The sequence below is a fragment of the Schistocerca gregaria genome, chromosome 1 (assembly GCF_023897955.1).
Source record: "Schistocerca gregaria isolate iqSchGreg1 chromosome 1, iqSchGreg1.2, whole genome shotgun sequence".
Taxonomy (NCBI): domain Eukaryota; kingdom Metazoa; phylum Arthropoda; class Insecta; order Orthoptera; family Acrididae; genus Schistocerca; species Schistocerca gregaria.
Genome location: NC_064920.1, coordinates 155,844,305 through 155,860,040, shown reverse-complemented (window position 1 = coordinate 155,860,040; position 15,736 = coordinate 155,844,305). Strand labels below are relative to the sequence as shown.

Genomic DNA, 15,736 nt, shown 5'->3' with positions numbered 1-15,736 from the left:
TTATTTCACCATGAATCATCTACACGCGCTAGTTATTTAAATATGGAAAGGACATTAAATTTTCGTTGACGCTGAAGTATTTTGAAATATAAAATTGGTGTTTTATGTTTTACTATGTCATTTTGGGTTACACAATATGAAAATTACTACCGTCTATTGGATCTGTCGATCCGAATACTCTGAAAGACCTCCAGTTGATTTTTTTGCCGCAACGAGAGCATGACCGAATGAGGATTTCGACTGGACTCTGCCTTATATTACACTCTAGTCTCAAATTGGCAGTATTTCTGTTCTGATAGCTATCCTAAGGCTTCTCTGCGTAATGAAGACCATGGTCGTTCCAGCTTTTACACTTTTAGAACCGTACGTGGACTTAGCGTATGAAAGTCGCACTGTCGGTAGCAAATTTTCTCTTTTTATCTAGACAAGTCAGTGTTTCTTTTTTTTAGTATCGCATAAGACTCATTTTTATCATTATTTTCCCTAAGCACACCGTTCTCAATTACCTTAATTTTACGGCTTTATTTTTTCTTCTTGTACGATTTTACTTTTCTGCTGTTCTTGATTTGTTTCGCATAGCTAAGTACATGTTCATAAATGTAGTCGTAAGTCCGTACAATAAGATTTCTTTCTGCTCATTGTATTTTTAACATATTTCGGTTTGCCAAATTTACAGTCGTTTCTCCTTGTGCTGTTTTCATTGACTTTCATTTACTTTCCTTCCCACGCATTCAGGAATTCCGTCTTAGTTGTAGATTATTGACGTAAAAGCTATTATGTTTTACTAATATCTTGTGGCCTTACATGACAGATTACAGACCTCTTTCACAGCTTCGGTTTTTTTCGTACCTGCTATTCATTACTTCTACCTATTTTATTAAATATGCCGTCTTGGCTTTGGCAAATATATGAAAACAAAATTCAAAACAATGTCGGAAGACATTAATATTTTTAAATAACTACTTCCAATGTAAAGCAATAGTCAGTAAAGTAAATAACAATGGGATTTGATGTACTTCTCTTTATCAGGCACACATCTAGTCCCAATACCTCTAGTGACGTCCTCAATACATCTAGCTTAAGCCAGCGCGGGACCGCTTCGTAGTTAGTACGATAATCACTCTGCACTAACAAATAGTTCCATTGTTGGGCCAATAACTTCGAGCTTGCTACTGCATTTTGCAGCAGAATTATTGCTGCATTCGCCTCGATTCTTTATTCTGTCTCTTCCGCTGTGCTGACTATTTGCCATTTCCAGACGACTCACGCGTAAAACAGAATTAACTAAGATCGTAGATTGCCAATTTTCTGCTACGACCACTTCCAGACAAAACATAGTGCTTAGTTCCAACAGTATAATTGCTGTAAATTCACGTAACCTGAGTACTTAAATTTTCTTAATTGTTGCGTTGTTTCCAGGACTATAATAGATACCTTCTATATAATTTTAATTTGTACTGTGTTGGCACCACCTGCTCTGTTCGAAAGTGGGGCTATGTAATAGCTAGTTATTTTGCATTGACAATTGAATATTTTCAACTAATTATAGTTAATTTCTACGCCCTTACCGTTAGTCACATGGAGTCCCACTGATATTAATTGTTCCAGGGAAAGCTGATATTCATCAGTGAAATTACTGCATTTATCTTTCAATTTACCACTTTTATGTTCTTCACATATCACATGTGTGCTTGTTGGGAAATCAGCGTGTAAATCATTTCATCGAATACATTTGGGGGGGGGGGGGGGGGGGGTAGGAATTAAATTCAGCCATTTAGAAGTTTTATGACCATTCGTCTCGAATTTCCAGCTGGATTGGCTCTTTAACTACTCGCCGACTAATGTTATTTGCTCTGCAGTCCCGATTTTTTTTTCTCACTACCTCAGTCATCTTGCATCTTTAATTCTAAACAGAGTATCGGACGATTAGCAGGGACTGGTTATTAGAACTGATCGTAAAACCGACAATATCACTGTTTCTTTGTGTTTCCTAACTGCTGTTGCCCGTGTAGCCAAGCTCAAGCCAACGTAAGTATAAACGAATAATGCCTCTCATAAGAATGTGTATATTGTAACCACTTTTCTTCTTTTTGATGGAAACTGATCTGAGAATTGTTGCAAAACCGTCACCGGTTTGTAGACACAAATAAATCCCAATTCGAACTCTTTTAAGATCGCTTCGATATTGAACTTACAAGCAAAGGAAATTAATCATTTGTTGACATATATATGTGCTTTGTACAGGGAAACCAGAGACGGTCCGTGTTGCCCTATTGCAACTGCTATATAATACAAGTGTTTGGTACGCTAATTTAGCAGAACATTGAGGAGAAATTTCGAAATACTAACACGTCTGAAAGCTCTCGACACAAGGAACAGTAAAAACGACAAAAGAGAATGTCGGATGACGTCTTGTTCCGAAAGACAATGGTACTTTCCTGTGTACACACTTTGAAAATGCATATTTGTCATGGCCCTACATCTGTAAGCTAACCCTATAGAAAAATAATTTAAATTCTTTCAATAGTGGAATTCCACGTGAGAAATAGGATGTTGCAGTTTAGACTTGATATTGATTCTGTAGCGACTAACGATACCAGAAGGAGTTCCTAATTCAATATTGAGCACACACGGGCTCTTTCGTCTCTTTAGGGTCGCGAGTGACATCTTAATCACGTGCTAAAAAATTCTGTGTCCCCCCTCCACGTATTTATTTCTGTATTCTGGTATTTCTTCCTTTTTTCGCACTGTTGTGGATACATTTTACCGTTTTGTTCTATTATTTTCCAGTCCTCCTCGATTTCTGTTAAAAATGTAGTGTTCATACTTACGTGGCCAACATTTTATTCTGTGGTGAGGATGGAAACCAAAAAGAATTTAAATCGTGTTATGCAGTTCACCGCACTTTAATAAATACAAATAAAATTATTTCCTCAGTTATTGGCTGTTGCCATACCTAATTGCTAGATGCAGAATCAATTATGACACAGGGTGATATTTTCCAACCTCTTTTGGACGAATATGAGAAGTTCTGCCTTCCATAGGCAACACCCTACCACCAGAAATACGCGACAGTGTATGCCGGGCAAAATAAGTCCTCTCTCCCTCTTTCCAAACTCCAAATGGGCCCTCATTGCTCTAGTTCGTCTTCTGTGGGAAAAAAGGTAATAAGGAATATGGCGTAGCGAACCTTAAGAATAGTTACCTGAAGGAATCTTTCATTCTACGCCGCTGTTTGAACGAAAAGACTGCGAAGGAATTGCTTTCCTTGCGTAGTGGCTTGATCTATGAAGGGTCTAGCTTTAGATTTTGAAGATGAATTATTCTCGGCACCAAGGTCCCATTCATTCTGCAGAGGAACCCCCAGCTTTCAATGTCTACCCTAAGCCTGTTAGACGCTCCCAAAGGTTTTGTGCGATTTTGGTCTCGGATACACGTCTAACGATATGTAGACGTATCTGTAGACAAAGACTAGTCTCGTATACCACTGCTGGCTGGGCAGAAAGTTACAGATCCCCTTCAGAATTGGAGAATAGGTGCACCTGTTGCGGTAATGATGTGCACGTTATACAGGACGAAACGCCTTTTGTGCCTCCGATAGTTTGAGCTATGAAGAACAAACTGCTGTCAATCCAGTCCTATTCTTGAAAGCTTTACGTTCACCTTTCCACCTATTCCCACTTCCAGTGAGGTGTTTGTATTTGAAAAACTCTTGATTCCAATGGCGATTTTAAGGTACGTCTTCTCGAACAGATGACAAAAAATTAAATATAGGTACTTACTGGAAAGACATTGTACCATGTGAGTTGACATGAAAGAGGACTTTGCTGTTTTCCTTTTTTTCTATTTTTTTTCGACAGAAAACGTTTAAAAGTATCTTGACTTTTCATTAGATGGTACTGTAATCATCCCTATACCTTCGTATGCCTTAAAGGGATAAAAAATTTCAAGAATGTTATTTCCTTTGTAAACAATAAACGATGCAAGTCCACTCGCAGACCAATCACTCTCGTACTGTTGAGTGCACCACCCTACTCTGCCTCTAGTCAGAAAAATAATTTATTCACCTTAATATAGGCAAACCAACTTACATCAAAAGTCTCGCGTGCAGAAGGTGTAAGCTGTGTTGCCTATCTCAAGGTGAAATTTTACTTTGTCCACCCTGTACTTTCAGGCAGTAATGTTTGAGAAGGACAGACAGACTGGGCCTAATTTAACGGCCTGAATGCTAGCAAGTTAATTGGCGGAAGTTGAGTTTGCCTCAGCCTATAAACTGCTCTTTGCTTTGAAAGGGGATATGAAGCAGCAGCCATTGGTCCCGACATCAGTATACAGGACGCTCTGTAGCTTCGTTGGATGATGTTGGCAGAGACAGGTTCCTATTCTCAATGTAACAGCCTCTTCAGTTCCTCCCCAGTTCGTCGGATCGTTTTATTCCTTACTGCGTGATAACAGTACTCAAACAGGTAACAGTTTGTATGTAAGCTATCCTGGAGAACAGAATTAACACTCTTAGACAAATTTAGTTTCTGGTGTGAAAGATTTTCGAGGCTGTTTGCAAATGTGATCATTGAGGAGATATTAAAATATTGTTACGAAATGCGAAAAGAGTTGCGATGATCAGAACTTGCTTTAAATATGTTTGATAGACGTGAATGATATCTAATGCAGAAAAACGACGAAAAGAATCGCTATGATGTGACTGTACGGTCAACAACAAACCAATGGAATCATTCACAAACATCAACTATCTAGGCATGTTCTTAGGGATGTGGTTCGTCTATGCAACTAAGTGAATGGCTGTTTATTTTATACCGTAAGGTTTTTGCTTCTCTTTATTTGTGAAGCATCTTCACTTCCAACAGAAAGGTCTCGTCTTGAGTTGTTCTTAGATGGTCTGCGTACACCAGGATGTTCGATAAACACCCACAACCAACACACAGTGGAAGTAAAATGTTCAAGTGAAATGTGCTCCCAAACGTCGAATATCGGACATCCTGGTGCAAGCAGGACGACTAAGAACCTCTCCAAGACATATATGAGGACTAATAAGATCACAACATCTTAACTGAAGATACTTCATAAATAAAATGAAGCAAAACGCTTATGACACAAATCAGCCTTTCACTTAGTTTCACACACGGACCACATCTATCGAAAAATAGAACGAATTAAGGAACCACAGAAAACACAAAAAATGACAATATCAAAGAATTTGTTTCCAGAACAGTTAAATGTGGAAATAACCACATAAGTATAGTCATGTTGAAGACAGATGCTGCACTGAGTTTTACGGAAAGTTTCCTAAGGAGTACATATCCCTCACGAAGCAGATCGTTTACAGGACTTTCTTTCGACAGATTCTTGAGTACTGTTAATCCGCTTGATATTCTTACCAAGTCATATTAACCAAGAAGATTCACAGAACAGATTATGGATTCGTTTATACAGCTTTAAAGTGTCAATGCTTAGCGGTCTCTGCTGTGAGGTACTATAAGAAAAACCACTGTGTGACTCAAAAACGTGGGCACAAAGTTACGACAGTCTACACCATAGATCGCACGAATCCTCCCTCGGGCATGGGTGTTTGTGTTGTCCATAGCGTAAGTTAGTTTAAGTTAAATTAAGTAGTGTGTAGACCCTCCTAGTTTTCGACCCTCTTCATCATAAATTCCAGTAGCATGACCTAAGTAGTTTGGTCCCATAAGACCTTTCCACAAATTTCCAATTTTTTTCCGTTATCCGTGCCCTAATCATAGTTAGACCCAAACTTCCATACGTCGTCGTCCATGTGTCAGAACCTGCACTCATACGTTATCTATTTTCCCGTCCAGGAAGGTCGTTGTTATTGAGAGCCGAGCGCCTGGTATTTACGAATGAATACGAAATAGCAGTGCCTGAGTTATTAAGGATCCTTCGGACATGCATACACGTCCGAAGGTATATTGCATTGTACTTCTTAATAACAAACGCATTGCAATTTCGTATGAAAACAAGGTGTTCCTAGTGGTGAAGCTGGTGAGCAGTATGGTTTTGTTGTTTGTGCAGCAGGTGGTAGTAGCCCTGGTGGCGACGTGGCTAGCGCGCTGCGTGTGGAGCCAGCAGGTGCCCTTCAACGGGCTGCAGCTGTCCATATCTGGGCCCGGCTTCAGCCACGTCCAGTCCGTACCCGCGCCGGCGGCCGCCACTGCAGCCAACCCCACGCTCAGCAGCCTCTTCGCCGCGCAGAGGACGTATGCGCAGGTACGCTGCTCATTTACACTGCTTGACTAAAAAATTTAAGCAGTCAGAAGGGAAGTAGGAAACGAAGCGATACAAGCGACTTCTAATCAAGCTGGGGGCCTATGGGGTATCGTCTCAGTTGTGCGACTCGATTCGTGATTTCCTGTCAGGAAGTTCGTAGTAATAGACGGCAAATCATCGAGTAAAACTGAAGTGATATCAGGTGTTCCCCAGGGAAGCGTCCTGGGACCTCTGCTGTTCCTGATCTATATAAATGACCTGGGTGACAATCTGAGCAGTTCTCTTAGGTTGTTCACAGATGATGCTGTGATTTAACGTCTAGTAAGGTCATCGGAAGACCAGTATCAGTTGCAAAGCGATATAGAAAAGATTGCTGTATGGTGTGGCAGGTGGCAGTTGACGCTACATAACGAAAAGTGTGAGGTGATCCACATGAGTTCCAAAAGAAATCCGTTGGAATTCGATTACTCGATAAATAGTACAATTCTCAAGGCTGTCAATTCAACTAAGTATCTGGGTGTTAAAATTACGAACAACCTCAGCTGGGAAGACCACATACATAGTATTGTGGGGAAGGCGAGCCAAAGGTTGCGTTTCATTGGCAGGACACCTAGAAGATGCAACAAGTTCACTAAAGAGACAGCTTACACTACACTCGTTCGTCCTATGTTTGAATATTGCTGCACGGTGTAGGATCCTTACCAGGTGGGATTGACGGAGGACATCGAAAGGGTGCAAAAGAGGGCAGCTCGTTTTGTATTATCACGTAATAGGGGAGAGAGTGTGGCAGATGTGATACGCGAGTTGGGATGGAAGTCTTTAAAGCAAAGACGTGTTTCGTCGCGGCGAGATCTATTTACGAAATTGCAGTCACCAACTTTCTCTTCCGAATGCGAAAATATTTTGTTGAGCCCAACCTACATAGGTAGGAATGATCATCAAAAGAAAATAAGAGAAATCAGAGCTCGAACAGAAAGGTTTAGGTGTTCGTTTTTCCCACGCGCTGTTCGGGAGTGGAATAGTAGAGAAATAGTATGATTGTGGTTCGATGAACCCTCTGCCAAGCACTTAAATGTGAATGGCAGAGTAATCATGTAGATGTAGAAAGTGTGATGTTACTTCAGTGATGACAAACTGCTATCAAATTTAGACAGAACTTGACAGAATGAGCCCACTAATCAGTATGACCTGGCACCCACTTGACCTGGATGCACGCACCAATTCTATTGGGAAGGGTGTCTTACAACCGTCGTAGCCTCTTCTTGAGGTAAGATGCCCAACAACTGTTGTAACTGACCGTTGAATTCTGGGGTGCTGGGGTACTCGGACAAAGATGATGTGCGAGGTCATCCCAAATATGTTGTATCACGGAATACTCTTGGGATCTTTCTGCCCACAGTAACACTTCAGCACCAGAAACTTCAGAGATGTGCCGTGCGTGATCGAGCAGTATCCTGTTGGAAAATGAAACGATGTTACTGTCGCACGAGAGGTATCGCATGAGGGCACAGCATGTCGGTGACGTAGTGTCAGTTTCCTTAATCACTACCAGACGTATTCTGAAGCCTTACTCGATGGCTCCCCATACAATCACGCAAGAAGTAACACACCTGTTCCTCTTCACAACAATTAAACAATGCGAAACGTCTTCCCAGGCCGACGACGTACTTAATACAGAACTGCGCTTCACAACATAACGCGACACCATCCATCAGCAGGCCAACGGCACTGCCGCAGTTGTAACACCAGCTCCCGTCAGATCACTGAAGATAAGCACTGTCGGGCTTGACTAGCACTTGGATGGGTGACCTTCCGGTCTGTCAAGCGCTGTTGACAGGCGGCCGCGCGGGATTAGCCGAGCGGTCTGAGGCGGTGCAGTCATGGACTGTACGGCTGGTCCCGGCGGAGGTTCGAGTCCTCCCTCGGGCATGGGTGTGTGTGTTTGTCCTTAGGGTAACTTAGGTTAAGTAGTGTGGAAGCTTAGGGACCGATGACCTTAGCACCCATAAGATTTCACACACGTTTTTTTGCGAGCGGTGCGCACTCAATCCTAGTTAAGTTTTTAGTTTTTACCCATTAGCAGACAATACATCCCAGTTACGCTGCCATTTGTGTTGTGGCGTTAACGGTAAACTACGCTTGGGACAGCAATTTCCTACTCCGGCTGCACCTAGTCTCTGTCTACTGGTGTGGAGTGATACGTGGAGCCTGTTACTTGTTGCGGGGCGACAGCCACAGATGTGAAGGGGTTGCGATGTGCTTCGCGCACAATAATGCGATTCTTCCCTGCTGTGGTCAGACGTGGTGGTCCGAAACCTTCACAACGAGAACACCCGCCCTTACATTTCCATGTAGTCCAACGCTCGGCCATAGTCACATCTATCTTTCATCCGATAGGTTTGTTGCAAGCCATTTCATTGCAATATATGCAACAAGTAAGGTAATAATGTTACTTTTTCGTACCCATTATGATCATACTCTCCAATTTCTCGACCCTCTTCATCGTAAATTCCACTAGTATTTTTTCTCTTCTATTGCGAAAAGCTTCATTCATCATTTTCCAGTGCATTTCACTCATTGTAAGCATTTTTCAGCACACCCACATTTCAAAAGCAATCAAACAATTTTCCTTTCTTTCATTGTTTTGATTCACTACTATACAACAGCATTCTCCAGACAAAACTCTTGACTAATCTCTAAGTTCTACTTTTTTTTCTCAACGTCTGTGAACAAACATAATTTCTCAGCACACCTTCAGTTTTCTGTTACTTCGTAACTACCGAAAAGGCATAACTTTTTGCAAGGCCTTTCCTTCCAACTCTTTGACAAAAAGATTGGTACTAGCTTATCCTTATCACTTTTGTTATTCCCGCATTTATCCTTATTCCATCACTATTTTGAAAAAAAATAGTTTCACCATAGGCGAACGTGAGTGACTAAATTGTCAGCTACTTATTTTCATATTAGCTGCGGTACCCGGCTTTGCCCAGAGAGTGATATGAGATTGTGTGGTAGATGGAATAAAAGGATAAATTTTAAAGTACAAGGGGCAAAAAATTTATTTAATCATATTCTAACTACTTATAATGCTTGTTTATAAACAATTTTCAGTTTGTTATCCGGGGTACATATACATCAATTTTTCGAATTTACGTATAGTTGAGAGAATAAGGAGTCTTTGAGGTTGATGCCGCAATTTTTGAGGGTTTTCCCCTTCGCTTTGTTAACTGTAAAACTGTAGGTCAATTTGACTGGAAATTGCTGTCTTTTAAATTGGAATGGCAGTTCATTAGAGGTCATTGGCATTCTGGCGATTATTAGTGTGCGTCATTTGTACTTTCCAGTCATAAGTTCGGCTTTGATGATGTTATTCGATAGTTGTTGGACAATAATCCTTGTCCCATTACATTCTCTTGGTGAATTGAGATTTCTGAGTGATATTCAATGTTAAGTTAAAGGCAACGTAATGACACTCCTGGTGCTTGTAAAGAGTTTAGAAATCCCATAGGGAAGTTCACACTTTCTTCCTCGTTTACCGTCGTGTCGATCGATTTGTACTGGGGCTACAACTTTGCCCCTGCCGCTTTTTCTCACAGTTCGAGGCTTTATCGTGAGCACCTTACAAAAAATTGAAGTTTCGAAGTATTGGCCATCGCTGGCCACTACTGTCTCCCATCTTTCGGGGGCATACGACACCTGTGGCGGAAGAATTGGGCGTCTTTCTAGAAGATCCATGCATCGATCCAATTTTGCAATTGTTCATATGACAGGTAGCGCTGGGCAGCCAGGTCGCGTGCCATTGAACTAGTCAACGGGAACAATGTCTGCAGAATACGGCGGGTGGGGTAGGACTTTCCACTGCAACGTTTCTAGATATTTTTTGGCGGGTTTCGCGACACGGGGTCGAGCACAGTCATGCTGCAAAATCACCTTTTCATGTCTGTCGCTGTATTGTGGCCGTTTGTCTCTCAGTGATCGGCTCAAACACATCAACTGCTTTCGATAACGATCTCTTACGATTGTTTCCGTCGGTTGCAGTTGGTTCCGTTATGTTTTATTTCTTAAAACAGAGGGTATGAAGTAGCATAACCATTAAAATTTTGACCTCACGAGTATGTATCCCTGGTTTTAATGTGCGTGAGGGTCTCACGCACACCACAAGTGCTCTCTCTCGGTGAAACTGTCTGCCCGAGTGCTTCCACACCCTCTTCACGCTGGTTCAGTGGTAAGTACTGACTGTATGCTGTGTTCTGTGTTCGCGTCGACAGTCTCTTCATAAATATGCTGTACATGCTGTACAGATGGAGGTGATATTTTAATTTTAACTATTGACGACGCCTTTGGCACGAATGGTTTATGCACCTCCACTGCAGGATGTGATTTTAGTAAGTCACTAAAAGTTTTTGCTCTTGTAATACTTTGGTAATTTTCGTGGCACTTAAAGCTTGTTTTTTCTTTTGTCTCAGTTATGTTGCTAAGTTCTTTGCTAATCAAGGTGTCTCCCTGTTCGGATTTATTTTTGCTTCTGATGAAGGTATAATTAGATATACCGAAACAGTGGTCAAGGATTTCAATGAATCTTTATCCTGCAACTCTTTGGTTGTTATTATTTACCGCGAAAAAAACCTTTTTTTTTTAGTTAATTACCGGTGGTTGTCGCTTTACAATAGCCTAAGCGTTGGAATGCTTGTCCCTGTGTCTGGTATAGGTAACCGTCAACAGTCTTGAGATCTGTGGTACTTGTTGATCCACGTATTTCGTCTAGCAACATACGGAGACAGAAACATTCGGTTTTGTCCGGACGTACGATGTATACTCAGCCAAGTGCACCAGTTTTCATGTTTACTTATGATCTTCTACTTTTCGTCGTTTAAGAACTTTTCTTGTTGTGGTCCACGTATAATAGGGTGGGACGCCGACATTGTAAAATAAATGCATAAGTAAATAAATAAATATAGTAACATTTACGCGAATGGATCCGCTTGGCACAGGTGGTAAAAAATCTGGTAATGCTGTGTTCCGAGGTGGTTCGCTTGTAATTTTTCTGGCTGTGTTTCTTGTGAAGTAAACTTCCTGTTCATTCTCCAAATGTACTGCTAAATGTTGCACGTTCGTGTATGAGAAAACCAAAAACCTGCCACACTGCTTCGTTACCGTTGGTGTATATTTCCGTTTTGTACGTGAGGGTCTCGTCTTTTGTTCGAAATGGCTCTGAGCACTATGGGATGTAACATCTGAGGTCATCAGTCCCCTAGACTTAGAACTACTTAAACCTAACTAACCTAAGGACATCACACACATCCACGCCAGGGGCAGGATTCGAACTTGCGACCGCAGCAGCCGCGTGGTTCCGGACTGAAGCGCCTAGAACACATACAACATATTTGATGGATTTCACTAAATTGCAGTGTACTACATTTACGTGTGCTTGAAACATTTTGAGAGTAGTGGTGCTACCCACTGATTATCTATTTCCAGTTCGTCGCGGCCTCGTATTCGTATTTCTGCTGTGAAGCCACCGTGTTTCAGATGGTGAACAACTCCGATTTGTGTGTGGTCCAACTATGGTTTTAGGTATTTTTTGTTCATTTCCCATCACTCATACACGGCGAATTGGGGTTTAATGTCACGCATGTTCCGTGAATCAGGTTTTTTACTACTCTGTCGTACAGTTCCGGAACTTGTTGTGGATTGTGTAATTCATCTTGGATGGTTTTGTCGGTATCCGTGGGATGAATTCTGTCTTGCAGCCACATAAGATTGCGAAAGTGAGCCAGTCTTCGTTTTTTCCATTCGATTGAGTACATGGGACATCTAACGGTTCCAAAGATGTGGTAGGCTGTGGTGACTTGTTTTTGTTGGAAAATTCGGGCTGTTGTGTCGTGTCGATGAATGGGGGTTTGTCCGTACGTTGTAGAATTATGTTTCCGTTTGTGTTTTCACTGTCCATAATTACGATGGCGACTTTGTGTATCTGAGGCGCATTACATCGACGTTCGTGTTCTCCAGGTAGTCTCCTGTTGACTCGAATTATAACTTAACAGTCATCAGAAATCATTCGGTGTAGTGCTGTTTTGAGTATGTGAAACAGTTGATTGTGTTTGAGTAAGATCCTCTGTACATCTTGGACTTCTTCTGCTCTCAGTCCACTGATATCTGTGCATCACTGATCAGTTTCTGCTCCTTCATTTCCGATTAAACATACTTGTAGAAATTCATGGTCTTCGTTGGGTAGTGGTAGTAATGATCCTATGTTGTGAGTGATTTGTCCTAGAATTGAAAAACATAGTCGATCTCATCTCTGTTAGTGTTGTTCGAAGTGCCACCGAAAGAAGTCATTTGGAAGCAGGCGTAGTATGCTTTTATATTTTGAAGAAAGTGTTTTGACTCTGGTGTTTCCCAGGTCATGTAATGTAAAAATTCCTGCGAAGGTAATTCCTGTAGTGGTAACCGAATTTTTCCATTCATGCGGCAGAATCCTGTTGTTTCTCTACTGATTCTTTTCGCGTTGCGAATTCGGCAGATGTTATACATTCTCTAGATTACGACATGTTTGCGTTTGTTATATCCTTTCGTTGGGTCGTTGTAGAATGTTTCATTTGTTAGGTAGTATTGTTTACTTGTCCTCATCCGCTCCTCTCGTAGGATGATATTTTCCTGGTTGGCTTGAGTTCGCAATCTTTCATTATAGGACTGTGCCGCAATTCTTGATTCTTCAGTCCGTTAATTTCCTTGTCCTCCGGTTTCTCTGCATATCACGGTGCTCATTGTCTTTCTTTAGAAACTGAAACGTGCTTTGAACTTCCTTTTTTCGTTGTTCTTTTTGTTTTCCCATTTTGCTTCAGAACTAGCAAGATAGCCTCTTTTACATTTGGACATTGTCTGACGTATAAATTAAATCTACTTTTTACCAATGAAACTAAGTACACTTTGCTCACTGTTCATATTCTATTTTCAATTTATATTCATTCACTGTGGCACATTGACTATTCACATTTCACTGTTTGTTTTTATTCAGTCACTGCATTTCTTTTTCGGTTCCTCCCTTCGTCACTGATAAGAAACTGACGATCGAACCAACTACGAGTCTCGCTTTATATACCCCTATCAATGGTTAGCGCCACAAGTGGCGAATTCCAGAGCACACCAAAAAGGCTTCGAATGGTCCACAATGTTCCACAGCATTCCTCAATATTGGAGAGAGTTTTTGGATATTTCAGAATTATCTGGGATGTTCCGAGATATTCCCGAACATTCTGGAATCTTCCCGAAAGTTCCAAACTAATTCCGAACATTGCAAAACATCCCAGATCATTGTGGAACATTCTGGAATGTTGTGGAATTCTCTAGAATACTCTCGAATGTTCTCGAATATTCTCGACTGCTCTAGAATTTTCTAGAAATTTCTAGAGTACGAAACTTGCCAGAACTTACATCTACAGAAGCATGCCCTTCAGGTAAAAACTGGAACCTTCTTCATGGGTGGGGGATAGGGGGCTAACACACAATATAACTCCTTTGATCGTACCGGGACTCGTTTCTGAGTTTTAGCGGCGGCTACGTTGTGCACTTTTATAATACACATAATACTGATTACGACGCAAAGTTCCTTTGGACATGTATGTACACTACTGGCCATTAAAACTGTTACACCAAGAATGTAGATGCTAAACAGGTATTGAATACACAAATACATTATGCTACAACTGACATGTGATTAAATTTTCACGCAATTTGGGTGCATAATACCTGAGAGATCAGTACGCAGAACAACCACCTCTGGCCATAATAACGGCCTTGATACGCCTGGCCATTGAGTCAAACAGAACTTGGATGGCGTGTACAGGTGCAGCTGCCCATGCTGCTGTAACACGATACCACAGTTCATCAAGAGTAGTGACTGGCGTATTCTGATGAGCCAGTTGCTCGTCCACCATTGACCAGACGTTTTCAATTGGTGAGAGATAATGTGCTGGCCAGGGCAGCAGTCGAACAATTTCTGTATCCCGAAAGGCCCGTACAGGTCCTGCAACATGCGGTCGTGCATTGTCCTCCTGAATTGTATGGCTTCGCAGGGATCGAATGAAGGATAGAGCCACGAGCAGTAACACATCTGAAATGTAACGTCCACCGTTCAAAGTGCCGTCAGCGCGAACAAGAGGTGACCGAGACGTGTAACGCACCCCACAACATCACACCGGATGATACGCCAGTAGGGAGATGACGAATACACGCTTCCAATGTGCGTTCGCCGCGATGCCGCCAAACACGGATGTGACCATCATGATGCTGTAAACAGAACCTGGATTCATCCGAAAGTATGACGTTTTGCCATTCGTGCACCCAGGTTCGTCGTTGAGTACACCATCGCAGGCGCTCCTATATGTGATGCAGCGTCAAGGGTAACCGCTGCCATGGTCTCCGAGCTGATAGTCAAATGGTTCAAATGACTTTGAGCACTATGGGACTCAACATCTTAGGTCATAAGTGCCCTAGAACTTAGAACTACTTAAACCTAACCAACCTATGGACATCACACACACCCATGCCGAGGCAGGATTCGAACCTGCTTCCGTAGCAGTCCAGCGTTTCCCGACTGCAGCGCCAGAACCGCACGGCCAGCTGATAGTCCATGCTGCTGCAAACGACGTCCAACTGTTCGTGCACATGGTTGTTGTCTTGCAAACGTCCCATCTGTTGGCTCAGGGATCGAGACGTAGCTACACGATCCGTTACAGCCATGCGGATAAGATGAATGTCATCTAGACTGCTAGTGATACGACGCCGTTGGGATCCAGCACGGCGTTCCGTATTACCCTCATGAACCCACCGATTCCATATTCTGCTAACAGTCATTGGATATCATCCAACGCGAGCAGCTATGTCGCGATACGGTAAACCACAATCGAGATAGGCTATAATCCGACCTTTATGAAAGTCGGAAACGTGATGGTACGCATTTGTCCTCCTTACACGAGGCATCACAACAACGTTTCACCAGGCAACGCCGGTCAACTGCTGTTTGTGTATGAGAGATCGGTTGGAAACTTTCCAAATGTCAGCACGTTGTGGGAATGCTCCGAAAAGCGTATCATTTGCATATCACAACATCTTCTTCCCGTCGGTTAAATTTCGCGTCTGTAGCACGTCATCTTCGTTGTGTAGCAATTTTAATGGCCAGTAGTGTAGTTGGTTTTCATCCATACGGCGATTGTTGCCGGAGATGAGGACTATGTCTACCCAGTTTGGTTGAAGTCGGTCCATTTGTTTATAAGGAGTTGTGAAGACGCGTACATACATTAATTTTCATAATATGTATTGATTCCTCTGCGTGTATATTTGGCAAAATATAATAACGATCCTTTATCTGTGTTTCTATTCTAGTTCTGATAAAGGCCAGTGTAGGTTAGTACAGTACAACGTTCAGGAGCATTCTGCAATTGTGCGAAATGAAAAGCGCTAGCAGTACTCTCTCTCTCTCCGCTTTCACAAA

The 15,736-nt window shown here is 42.0% G+C and overlaps 1 protein-coding gene across 1 annotated transcript in view; it reads left to right on the top strand.

Moving 5' to 3' along the window:
• LOC126335267 (bromodomain-containing protein DDB_G0280777-like) overlaps positions 1 to 15,736 on the top strand; it is a 55,312-nt gene that overhangs the window by 16,798 nt on the left and 22,778 nt on the right. Inside the window, exon 2 of the mRNA XM_049998319.1 lies at positions 6,049 to 6,243. Within this exon, the coding sequence (XP_049854276.1) occupies positions 6,049 to 6,243 (195 nt within the window). The remainder of the gene's footprint in view (positions 1 to 6,048; positions 6,244 to 15,736) is intronic.